The sequence below is a fragment of the Rhododendron vialii genome, chromosome 6a (genome assembly GCF_030253575.1).
Source record: "Rhododendron vialii isolate Sample 1 chromosome 6a, ASM3025357v1".
In the NCBI taxonomy this organism is placed as follows: Eukaryota; Viridiplantae; Streptophyta; class Magnoliopsida; order Ericales; family Ericaceae; genus Rhododendron; species Rhododendron vialii.
In genome coordinates, this window is record NC_080562.1 from 33,548,157 (window position 1) to 33,561,248 (window position 13,092).

The window sequence follows — 13,092 nt, forward strand, 5'->3', positions numbered from 1 at the left end:
CAAATGTACTCTTTCCGGCGATGGAAATTAATTTCGTTGTAAAATATGAGTATTTTGGTTGAATAATAATAGTATAAGTTATTCTCATTCCCCAAAGATTGAAGCAATGGTTTGGTTTGGTGGGTGCAAGAACCATCTAGTGAGATTGACTCATTCTCGTTTAAATATTCAATCCGTTTATTTTTGGAAAAATAAATAAATGATTCATACTAAACATGATACACTGATAAAGACTTCATCAAATTGTATACTCTATTTTTAAAATAAGAGAATGCCGAAATTTCATATAATTCGTGAATATAAATCTAATTTTTGGTTTTATTAAAAAAATTGAGTTTAGACAATAAATTTTTACTTTTCCTATTTCTCTCATAGAGATCAAAAAAAAAATTAATACGAAACTAACAAATGCGGAAAAAAAATTCAATAAAAACAAATCACTTGGCTTGTTTAGCCAAAATAGACCCTAATTTTCCAAAGGTGTTAAATACTGGAGTATAATTTATCTTAACTTTTTAAAGTACTTTTAGCACTTTTAAAAAACTATGCACTCTCAATTTTTTTAGGGCTAGTTTCCAAATAGGCTAGGGTATATAATTTTCAGAAAACCCCCTTCATCTACCACCAAAAATCAAGGACCCCCCTCCATCTACCAATTGAAACAAGGAGCCTCCTTCATCTTTTTTCAATTTGCAATGTCCCACATTTTAACAGATTTGGTTAACGGAAAACGTAAAAGGACAATATTACCCTCATTAACCCTAAAAGGTCCTAAAATCCTTGGGCGGGAAAACTCCTCCCTCTGGCCTTTGCCATTTTTGTAGCTCCCACACCCCTCTCTCTCTCCACTCTTCTAAAGCCCCCCGCGCCCCCCTCCCCCCCCTTCTTCAATCCGAAAATTTCTACACACCTACACCCCCACGCGCACTAGAAAATCAGTGGGAAAGAAAGAAAAATGAGAGAAGCTCCAAGGTCCTCCAACGGAGTTTTAGAGAGAAAGTGTGTGAAAAATGGGTTTCTCACCTACACCACCTCACCATCCAAATTGAAGCTTCCAACCTTCTAGCACAACCTTGAGCATCTCGGAACCGTTACCCACTCACCCTAAGTCATCCCCGAAGTCTCCCGTTCTAGTCGTCTTCTTCGATTGCCGAAAATTTACTGAAACCGTTCACTGTAATTTCTGATCGAATTCAAGGTAGAATAATCTCTATTCTACCACCCCTAAGTATATTTAGTCTCCAGTATGTTGTTTAATGTTTAGAAGTAGTAAAAAATCAAACCCCAAGCATCAAGAACCAAAATACAGTAGCTATCCCCTGTTTTTTCGGTTTTGGTCATGACTGGACATGAAAACAGTTGCATGTAGAGTGTTTTATTATAGTTAGTTGCATGTAGAGTGTTTTTTCGATTTTGGACTTGTGCATCAAAATCCATCCAATCGAACCCATACTCTGTTTTCAGTTTACCTGGTTCGGACCGGAGTTGGCGTGGCCCGGACGAGCGTGTCTGGAAATGAAACAGATTGCATTAGAAGTGTTTTTAATACAGTTTAGTCCCTATGTCATTGAAGAAGACATGATTGAACAATGGAGAGATAGTGGAGATCGAACAGAGACGTCGGGAGGAGGAAGAAGACGCGGCGGAGAGGAGAGACGTGGAGGAAGAAGATGTGGAGGAAGAAGACTCTGATACGAAGATAGATGAGAGTAGATATATTTCTTTTATCCAAAAACGAATAAGGGGGGAGATGGGCATTTAAGGGAGTTAAAATGTGAAATATTTTTTTTCCGTTAATTTAACAGAATTGTTAAAATGTGGAATATTGCAAATTAAAAAAAAATAAAAGAGGATCCTTGTTTCAATTAGTAGACGGAGGGGATCCTTGATTTTTTGTGGTAGATGGACGAGGTTGTTTTGAAAAATACCCAATAGGCTAAAAACGAGAGGTTGTTGATTCCTTGTTTGAACCGTCGTCACCTTCACCATGGGGGCATCTATATTCAAATCTGCACGAAAACTACAACACTCGTCATTAGTCATCACTCATCACCATTGTTGTTGGAAGAAGCCAATCACCAATTTTTTTTTTTTGATCCGCTGAAGCCAATCACCATTCACACGCGTCGAAAACGACCTCTTCACCTACTCCCGTTTCTCCGTGCGTCTCACCTGGTCGATCAAAGTCCTCAACCAACTCTTCCACTCCTAACACCACTTTTGCTTTCCACTTCCATATAAATAACTCATTTTTTCCAGAAAAAAAAGAAAAGAAATACCCATATGAAATTTTCTTGCAGTAATTATTCGTGATGGCTTTAGAGGGTGTTGTTAAGGTTAAGGTGGGATGTGCTGTTCCTCGTCTGGGTTATGGAGATTTGGGTTTTAAGCATTCTGGGTTTGCATTTTGTTGGGTGAGAGACAAGGAGAAAGGTCGCAAGTGGGATTGTCGTGGTGTGTTTTCAGGTTTATCGCCGATACGATCTGTTGACGGTGAGAGCTCTTCAAATTCAAATTCAGCGGCTGAATTGCAGCGATTGGTTGATCAGACAGAAGGAAATGGGTCCAGGAAGCTGCAGAAAGACTCGAGCTCCTCTCTTCCAAGTGGGTTTTCTAATCACATCAAGTTTAATGCTTGGGTTTTATTAATATTGCAACACAGGTTATACAGCTCCCGCACTTTTACATACCTTGCGCGCTGGAAGTATAATAAGTATGTTCATAGAGTAGCAAGAATCAAAAGGAGAAAGAAATAAGAATATTGTAAGCTTTATAATATCCATTGGAACGTCGTACTTTTGATATCTCAAATATTTTCTTTCCAATGGGAGTTTTGCGGGTGTGAATCCGACTTGCAAAGAAAGGATTGGGCTTATGTGGATAAAAGTAGTACAACATTGGTGGTTCACTGTTTTTTTAGCCAGGATTTTGTATTCATGCGATAATGGATTTCACGTAGTAGGTTGGGGATGTAGTCAGTTAAACGTGCACCAGAAAGAAAGCAGGATTGCCTTTTACGAGGTATCTTACTCTAAATTATTTTTTTTGAGTTGTTTGGTGCGATTTAAAACCTTGGGCTGCATGCCCGATAGTGTAACCTTGATGGATTTTCCGTTTGCATCAAGAGTGCTAGATGGCTAATTAATAAAGTATATATAGCATAGGTGAATTTCACAGTGCTTGCTGAATATCGGGCATGCAGCCTGGTTTAGGTTTGTCAGTATAACGCTCACGAGTGAATGGAGAACAAAATCGTATGTCCTAATATTGGATAGTGAGAAGGATATGATTCAACTTGGAAGTAGATACAAGATGTAATATTAGATTAGCGTGCATTATCTTGGTTCCAATTGATAAGGTGTCACCTGGTAATGATAACGTTTTAGGGTCTCCAAGAGGGGTTATTTTTCCTTTTTCTTTTTTGAATTTTTTACCTTGTTTTCCACATATTGCCGGTGGTAGTTACTTATTTTACAGGATCGGTTTTGGTGCCCTGCTATGAAGGAACAATACACTTGAGTGGTTGCTGTACCTGCCAGGACACGCCATGTGGCTTGTCCATCTACTTTTATTTGGACCGTGTCATTATCATATGCCTTGTTGACTTGCAAAACCAAGGGACTTTACAGTGAGTTGATGGAACAAGTGGTGGCACAGTGCAACCGAAAAGTGCTCTTACCCATTGGCCATATTCAACGTTTCATTTGTCTGATATAAAATAGAATCTCTTTACCTGATTTTGCAGTAATAATGGTTTGATGCCATAAGAGGAAGACGTGGCAATGTTATATATGTTGTCCATCGATATATGCCTGCTTTAGGAATGCCTATAGGTGGAACACCTACTTTTTTGGTATAATGGAATGTCAGCTCAAGCAATCCCATGTTATCAGTTTTAGAGTTGTTGATGTTTTTAACCAGTTGAAAATGAGTAATAAATCATCTGTGCAATAGATATAGAAATGCCAGTTTAAGTTAGAATCATAGTTCCATACGTCCATATCGTAGCTATATGATTGCAAGTAACCTGTGTGTAAACTTCTCCAATCTAGTAGTGAGTTGCCTATTTCTTTTTCTGTTCCCTTTTATGGCACACCAATACGCCTAAGGTCTCTTTGACTCTTTGTATTTGTTTGAATCACTTCTGATGGATTTGCTTAATCTGTCTTTTGCATCTGGAGTTTGGCTGATTTTGTTTAATAACTCGTAAGTTTTCTCACTTTCATTTTCTATAATCTGCAATTGCAGGGCCATTAACTCTTTCTTCGTCTCCAAATGATGGAACAAAAGTGCGGATATCATTTAGGGTACGGTATTGCGTTAGATTTTCAAGCTGGCAATGCTCAGCAAAATAGAAATTTTTTTTCCACTACAACATAGAAAGGCACATGGGTAAAGTCTCTGGTTTTGCTTTAAGTTCTTGCCATTTATTTACTTGCTATCCGATACATGATGCAGGGGCTACCAGGTGCCTACAGTGAGGATGCTGCACTCAAAGCCTATCCTGGATGTGAAACTGTTCCTTGTGACGAGTTTGAAGATGCATTCAAGGTTGGAGATCTTACTCTAACAGCCTGTGAGCCAGATTTAGAAAAACCAGATGATTCCATCGTAAATTTCAAAATATTTGAGTAGACTCCATTTACTTTTCCGCTATATCTCTGCGTATATTAATTAATACTATTTTGTAACGAGTCCATAAAGTGTAGTAACTCCCTTTTTGGTACCAAATGAATTCTAAAAAATGGATTTTCCTGTTCAAATGCTGCACAAAAGAAATCAAATCATTTGGTTTGTACTGTATCCAGAAGGCTCCTCTGCTAAGTTAAATTAGTCATCCCTGCTTCCTTTGTTCTTGAATTTCATTTTCAGGCTGTTGAGCTCTGGCTGGCTGATAAAGCAGTTCTTCCTATTGAAAATACGCTAGGTGGAAGCATTCACCGCAACTACGATTTACTCCTTCGTCATAGGCTTCACATAGTGGGTGAGGTGCAGTTGACAGTTAACCTCTGCCTTCTTGCATTACCAGGTGTCCGAACAGAGCACTTGAAACATGTTCTCAGCCATGCCCAGGTCAGGCTTTATTTGGGTTAGTTTCCTTCCCATTGTTTTTCCCTGATCTTGTGATATACATTGCTGAGTTGAGTTTAACTGAACATATAATCTAACTATAAGAGAATAAGACACCTTCCATACCCTTGACTTGTTTTATACTGTTATTCACGTGTCTCGACTGTTCATGTGCAAATCTTTTTCCTTCCCTAGAGGAGCAATTGCTTCTATCAATTTCTGATGTTTCATTTTTGTGTTGAGTAGAGCATGGGAGTTGACCCAGTGGCGGGGCTTCACACCCCAGCTCATAAGGTTAGGGGTCCAATTCCCAGCGCCTCCCCTTTCTCTCTCCCCTAGGCTAGGTAGAGTATGTATTCCCTATGTTAAAAAATAAAATAGTAAAACAAACTCTGTGATGATTAAAGAGTTGCCAGTGTTCTAAATTTGTATTGGAGTAAACTTCAATTTAAAAGTAAGGTTCAGTCTTTTTTGGCAGGAATTGAGTTGTACTTGTGAACAGAAGTTGAAGCAAGCTAGAATATCCAACTGTGTACTGCTGGACATTGTTTGAATTTGGAATTCGAGTTAAATAGAGATCTCGATTAGTGATAGTGACTAATACATTAGTTATACGTAGAGGAGGCAAGCCTAGAACAATTATTGCTGAAATATATTGACTGAGATGTTATATTTAATGAACAACCAACCACCTCTTACCTCGCTTCTGCTGGTCATGGTGGAGGAATGCTTGTTTTATATGTGGGACGTATTCTGTATTTTGCAGATATTTTTCATCCAAAAAAATTGGTGTCTATGTGATGAAGATACTGTGAATTTTTTAAGCTTTGTCTGAGTTTTACAGTTTGACATTTCGTTTCCAGGCACTTGCCCAAAGTGATATTTTCCTGACCAAGTTAGGTGTTGTCAGAGAAAACGTCGATGATACAGCTGGTGCTGCCCAGGTGAAATACGATTGTCCATTTAGCCAGTAATATTATTATTTTTTTTTTGTTTTTTAGGGGTGTGTGTCTGTGTGGAATACTTTTTGGCATCTTTTAACCTCATCATACCATTCTAGGTCAAAGTCTAATTCAAACCGTGTCAATTTTTTTCAGTTGGTAGCCTCAACTGGACTTAGGGATGCTGGTGTTGTTGCAAGTGCTCGAGCTGCAGAAATTTATGGCCTAACTATACTTGCTGAGGGAATTCAGGTTAGTTTCTCCTTGACCCTTCCATAAAATAGCCTCCAATTTCCCTAATCTTTTAACCTCGATTGCCAAGAAATTGGACAAAGGAAATTGAAAGCATAGAAAGAAAGAACTGGTGTGATGGCACCAGTGCGAAGGTTGGGGTTCATATCACTAGAATAACACTATCCAAAAAGAAGTGGGGTAAGGAACTTAGGATGCTTACCTTCCATATGGACCATATCTCCCAGACCATAAGCGGTTTCCTTGTCGAGTTGGTACAACCTTATTTTTTTTTGTTATAGTGGAAAAAAGCTTACAGCAAATAAAAGAATGTATGGTTCATGCTAGGAGTATAATTTGGTGGAGCCAAGAAGCGTTTTGATGATCTACCCAAACATGGAGCTTGAGTTGGAGCTGTAGTGCCTTTGGCATTATAAATATCCGTCAGGTTGAGAGGAGGGTATTTACACTGAGAATGTATGTATAATTTGCCCTTTAGGGCTTTTAATGTTCAACAGGGCAGAACTTCTCACCCACGAAGAGGATATGAACATACTTACTATATAAAAATATATATACCTATATGTGTAAGTGCATAGTTAAATGACATTGCAAGCAAGTTTATCATTCGGCATTTGTACAAGTCGATTGTTAAAAGTAGATCTCTAACTTCCCTTTGTTTGCTCCTTTCTACTGTATTTTCTGACGAGCCTATTGTTTTGAACATCGTATGCACTTACCTTTAGTCAGATATTGAATTGCCTGTGGTAGGGTAATAACCCCACATAACAAGGTTGACCCAAGCCACGGGATATGGGGATGAGAGCCTCAAATTGTCCCAAATCGCTTGGAGGGTAAGTTCTTGGCACTAGCGATGGCATTTGGAGCAAATATGGGGATTTCCGTCCCCGATTTCCGAAACCGATGTACTACCCATATCCGCCCCGATAACCGAACGGAGAGGGGGAAAAGGAACCATAACCGAACCATTCGGTTTTCAGGTAATCCCCGAACAGAATGGGTAACCGAACCAGATCAAAAAAGAGGAAAAAAACCAACATTCAGCCATTCTTTTTTGGATAATTCGGAAATTCTTCAAAAAAAACAAAATACATGAAGTTATGGTGGATGAGGAGGATAATGTCTCTCATGACAGTTACAACTTACATCACAGTCACCGACCTGAAGTTACGGCGGATGGGGTCGTTTATGGGCTATCAAAGAGTAAAATACATGAAAAAGCACATACAAGCTTGATTGGGGTATTTGAATCTGCAATAGAAAGTGTCAAATCTTCGTTCCACTCTGGATTCAAACTTTTCTTCACTACTCGAGTCTTCAGTTTCTGCTTCACACCAAACATACAAACAACAATCAGCTGAGAGAGAGAGAGATCTCATGATCGCTCAACCTGCAAAAATAGAGTTACAGATCGAGAGAGAGAGAGATCTAGGAGTCACTCACGATCGCCGCTCTCGGCTTCTCAGCGTCTGGTCTAACCTGATGTGGAGGAGTGGGGAAAATGAAATGAGAACAAACCCTTAGTGGTATAAGTGCATATATATATGTAGGGGTGTTTTGGTAAATAAATTGTTTCGGTTCGGGTAACGGTTCGATTTGGGTATCAGCTGAACCATAACTGAACCGAACCCGTTCAGTTAGCTCCCACCTTCCACCATATCCGCACCAATGAGGAATATTTCGGTTATGGTTCGGGGAAAAAAAGCGGTTACGGTTCGGGTACCCATCGGTTTGGTCGAGATTGCCATCCCTACTTGGCACTCTATATGTAGGAACTTGAACTTTCTCGGTAGATTTTTCCCAAGGAAACTTAGGTAGAACAAAACTGTGAACTTTCTTCATAGACGTACTTATATGGGCGAGTGCATGGGGTGTGGACCGTGTGGTGGGCAAAGAGGACACTATCACGCTAGGTCGGGTCGGGTCATTACACTATGGCCCCTACTGGCTACTGTGTTTTCAGTTTCTGAGAAATATATATCCTCGATGGGGTTGCTGACTTGATGGTCTGTACAATATGAATGCGGTGATACAATCTATTTCAATTGTCCATCGAATATTCTGAAGGGGTGGCACCAAATAACCCGAATTATGCAATATAATTTGCTAACCATACGTTATATGCTGTTTGAGTTTTTTTTGTTGTAGTCTGGTTGATTCTGGAAAAGGATTCATGTAGCCGACCCCAAGTGATTGGGACATAAGGCTTGGTTTGGTTTGGTTTGTGAAATCTCTGAAGTGATGCTAGGAGTATTAACTTCGCCTTACTATATTACTTCAATCCCACAGCAAAAATCAACCAAAGAACTAGACACCAAAGTTACGTGGAAAACCCCAAAATCGGGTAAAAATCACGGGAAGGAATCATGCACCAAAACAAATGTACGATTACAAATATTCTTACTAATTGACTGTGTATACTCTCCACGAGTCCTAAGAACTATTTGCCGAATCCACGTTCATCGTACCTCTGCATGATCACCATATCTTGAATCCTCAAGCCTTCCAAACGATTGCCTTTCGAACTCACGAAAGGACTTTACTCAAAAAAGACGATTTTGTTGTGTAGCAAAAACCTCTCGAAGATGACTCTGTTGCATGGAGATTCTATCAATCTTTATAGTTCTTCGAGATCCCCAATTGAAGCTCTCCAGACTTGTTTTGATATACTCTCTCAAGCACCAAGAAAACTCACGGCCGCACCACCGTTATTCTGACCTAATTGCATAATCTCAATAGCGTTGGTGGCCTCCGTTAAAATAAAACTTAGGTCAGTCACGCCAAATCAATACAGCGGCAACACCTTGATGTATTTAGAAAATTATCTAGTGTTGCCGTGTCTGGGTAAAAATGCTGAGCCCGTTATCCTTCCTTCAACATATCAAGAACATACCCTTTTACTTGACTAACAACTACCGCACTCAAAATATAAATACAATATAATGATTCCTTTCCTCATCCTAAACAGACGCTTCTAATCAAAAGAAAAAAATTACACCTCGATAAAATGGGGATACACGGAAAGGTGTTATTTGGTCATGAATGTGCCAACCAAAAGGGAGCTCGGCCTATGGAGCTTCAGTTTGGTTTAGTCTGGTTGATTCTAAACAGGTTGCTTGTACATGACCTCTCAGGATGACTCTGCTATTATTACTCGTTATTTGGTACTTGCAAGGGATCCCATCATTCCAAGAGCTGATAAGCCCTTTAAGGTAGAATTCTGTTCGCTATTCTTATTGGTTTAATCATTGCTTGATGTTCTTCCATATTGAACTTTTTTATGCCCATTATTCCAGACGAGCATCGTATTCACTTTGCAAGAAGGGCCTGGAGTGTTGTTTAAAGCCTTGGCAGTGTTTGCATTGAGGGGCATCAATTTGACGAAGGTAACTTAAACTTGCTGTCTCTATTAAGTTATTCTTCTGTAGAAAAGTCCCATGCTTACAACTTTTGCGATTTTAGATTGAAAGCCGGCCACAGAGAAAGCGCCCTTTGAGGGTAGTTGATGACTCGAACACTGGAACTGCCAAGTGAGTATTTGCATTCAATTTGAGTAGGCTAGAAGAAGACCACATGGAACCCATATAATTTCCCTTGGATAAAGTACCAAAAAGCTGATCACTACAACCATATGGGTACATTCCCAAAATGTCTTTTGATGCATTTGACATGTTTTGGTTGAAGGCTACATTAGATGGATATTGACATGGGAAATATAGTGGGTAGTCAGAATTGCTGGCTCATTGAGTGCTTAAAAGTTTGAAGTACAATTGTAAACAGGGCAAAGGCAAACATATTATACATCATGCTAATGTTTCTATGCAGAGTGAAATGGGCAAAGGCAAACATAATATACATCATGCTAATGTTTCTATGCAGAGCGAAATATTGTGTTAGGTTTAGGTTATAATAAGCATTAACCCAAATTGATGTCCTCTCAGTGTTTTCAGGTATTGTGATTTCTCATGAGTCTTGAGTTGTCTATTAGTAATATTTTCCTCTGTCCATGAAGGCTGGTTTTTGAGTTATTTACAAGAACTCTTTAACTTTGAGTCATGATGGTGAAAGCAGACCTACCAAAGATTTGGTGTGTTAGGAGAGAGTGTATAACCAAAACCTGATTAGTTCATTCAACTTTTATTAATAAGCAAGTTGTCATCATAGAGATTTAAGTGCAGATTATTATTCTGTGACATCCTTCGAGGAAATCGATAATTTACTACCCTTATTCTTTATCAAGTTTGAGAATTTGAAACATGTCTTCCCAGTTGTGTCTATGGACTTACTTCTCTGTCGATGATCATACTCTGCTGTTGTTTGAAACTGTGTATCCTTTTCTTCCCGTAAACTATGTTTTAACTTGTCCTACTTTGTCTTGGGATTATGATTTACTTTGAGATATCCTTTTCAGATTAGTTGACTATTTATTGTTGCAGGTATTTTGATTACCTATTCTATATTGATTTTGAGGCTTCTATGGCGGAGCCTCGTGCACAAAGTGCTTTGGGACATTTGCAGGTTTGTTATTTACGCTGAATCCAGCTATGCCTTCTCATTTTGTTTTTCACGTAGGATGCCATTAAATTCCTCACAACTGTCTGCCATATTTGAAAATATTCTAGACAGCTCTTATTCATTTAACTGAAACAGAATACTCTAGGCACAACCTTAAACTGAAGCCTATCTTCTGAATCCAATTAGATTATCAAACAACTCATCAAAACGAAATTCTAAGGTATAGACTCCTCGGAGCAGTACAAGTTGCCTTTTGCGAAGTACTAAATGAGTATAACATAATCCTTCAAAACATCCCACAAGACATGGAATTGTCATTCTACTTCTTTGTTACTGCCTTGTCAAGAGTTGTAAGGCAAGAACCTTTTTTCTCTGCTAGCATCGATGACTATTTTGTTTAACAATACCTTCGCAATGACGCAGTTGTACCAAACCCCTCAGATTATCTGTTGTTTCTTTTCAGGAATTCGCAACCTTTCTTCGTGTTCTTGGTTGCTATCCCATGGATACAGCTCTATGAATATCCATCATGCTCGCGACGTAATTAATATTTATGCCCTATTGAAGCTAGCGACAAAATAGATTTGTCCAGAATTTGTTGCAGTGACCTACATTCTTTCCTCCAGACATCAAGATAGTTGAAACCACAAGATTGAAGGATAAGATCCACTGATTTTGAATCCATTTTCCAGTGTGTTACAGCCAATTGAGGTAAGAAATGTATCAACATGAAACAACTTTGTTTGTGCGTAGAAGACGTCTCCACGGGTTGAGATTGAACCCTAGTCTAACAATCTGGCTTGCATGATTTGATTACAAATACATTTTACTGTATACATGAGAAAAAGAGCAGTTAGCTCCCACTAAAGTGTAAATGGACCATTTGTGTTTCAAATTCGTAGCTCAGGCGATGACTTGTCGTTATAACATTGTGTAAACTGACATATATACTCCATAAAGTGCAATTTTTTAAGTTGAGTAACTTGTCACCGCGGTCTCCTCAATTCCATATTGAATAGGCAGTAGGGAAATCTCGGGCATATAAACGGGCACGGTAACTTCAACCAATAGGTTATCTCTGACCTGCGAAAAATTGGCTGGAGATGTTTGATGCCGAGACCTTTGTTTTCTCTATGGTTTGATAAAACGGAGTTTCTTTCTCTCTGTCTGTCTACTCTCCCCAGTGAAGTTTCTGCCAGAAATGCCCTTCCTATTGGTGTCTTTTGTGAACCTGTTAACATCTTCTTTGGCAGAAAGGAAGAACAAAAAGTGAAAGAGAATCAAAGACAGATATCAAAGCTTCTTGGTTTACGTCAGATCACATAAAAAGGACCATAAGAAATTAAAGACGGTGGTAGAAAAAACGCGTAGAAGTAATTGATTGCCAGTTGTGAAAGGCAGAGGTCTAAAGATTTGGAATCTCTGTGCCCAAATAATAAAACAGAGCTGTCCCAATCCCCAGACGTTAATGTCTCAAGTCGTTCGAAGCATGTGCATAATATTTGAAATCGTTCGAGCGTTCGATGTACAAGGGTTCCTCGTTATCGTCCGATCTACGAACATTCCCGTTATTGGTTTGAGGCTCGCGGGAATGAACAATTTGGACCATTGATTTGTGCTAATGTGTGTAAATTCAAATCTGTTCACGCAAACTCTCTCTTGATCAAAATTACTCATTTCTTAACTTTCACAATGTGAAATACTCCTAACAAATTATTTTAATTTGACAGCACCTTTCACATTCTAGGGAAAAATATTTCGAGCGCAATGGTCCCCTTCCCCACATTATCTCAAGAGCATAGTTGTTAAAAAACCTGCGACACAGGATACGAATCCTACGCTTTGTATTGTCTCCTTTGAAAAACAATTTATATTACATCCCGAATCCTTTTTGAATAGAAATCCTACGATGTGATGGTGTGCCCTACAATATCTACGCATGTCCCGATTCGGTATGTATAATGTACCTTATGATTGCTTATTGGGAAAAAGTCGGCCCTTATTATAAGAAGCAACTCATAATGCAATAATCTAAGGCGTTTGATCTAATAATGGTGACATTCAAACCATTTGAAAGAAAAAATTCAACCTCAATATAGGGCTTGAGTTAAAGAAAGAATCATACTTAGAATTTGAGTAAAAGAAAGAATCATACTTCGATTGTGTTTTGCCTTGCCTGAATCATATAAGGTTTCTTCTTTTCTTTCATCACTAAGGTCTCTTCTTTTCTTCGATTGTGTGATTCTCTATCAGAGATTTTCTATGCTCCAGAAGACGTGTTAAGAACTCCACTTTGAACAGGGCTTTGGGTGAC

The 13,092-nt window shown here is 38.8% G+C and overlaps 1 protein-coding gene across 1 annotated transcript; it reads left to right on the forward strand.

The window, feature by feature from the left end:
• Positions 1 to 1,900: 1,900 nt before the first annotated feature.
• On the forward strand, positions 1,901 to 11,767 carry LOC131330679 (arogenate dehydratase/prephenate dehydratase 1, chloroplastic-like). The gene is made up of 11 exons (XM_058364353.1): positions 1,901 to 2,604; positions 4,249 to 4,307; positions 4,459 to 4,551; positions 4,873 to 5,073; positions 5,934 to 6,014; positions 6,168 to 6,263; positions 9,398 to 9,475; positions 9,560 to 9,649; positions 9,726 to 9,793; positions 10,700 to 10,781; positions 11,242 to 11,767. The coding sequence occupies exons 1-11, from the start codon at positions 2,313 to 2,315 to the stop codon at positions 11,296 to 11,298; spliced, it is 1,197 nt and encodes a 398-aa protein (XP_058220336.1). The 5' UTR covers positions 1,901 to 2,312; the 3' UTR covers positions 11,299 to 11,767.
• The last annotated feature ends 1,325 nt before the right edge of the window (positions 11,768 to 13,092 follow it).

Coding starts and splice junctions, on each gene's coding strand:
- LOC131330679 (XM_058364353.1), top strand. CDS start 2,313: ATGGCTTTAGAGGGTGTTGTTAAGGTTAAGGTGGGATGTGCTGTTCCT. Junction 6,015..6,167: donor ATACAGCTGGTGCTGCCCAG/GTGAAATACGAT, acceptor AATTTTTTTCAG/TTGGTAGCCTCAACTGGACT. Junction 9,650..9,725: donor GGGGCATCAATTTGACGAAG/GTAACTTAAACT, acceptor TTGCGATTTTAG/ATTGAAAGCCGGCCACAGAG.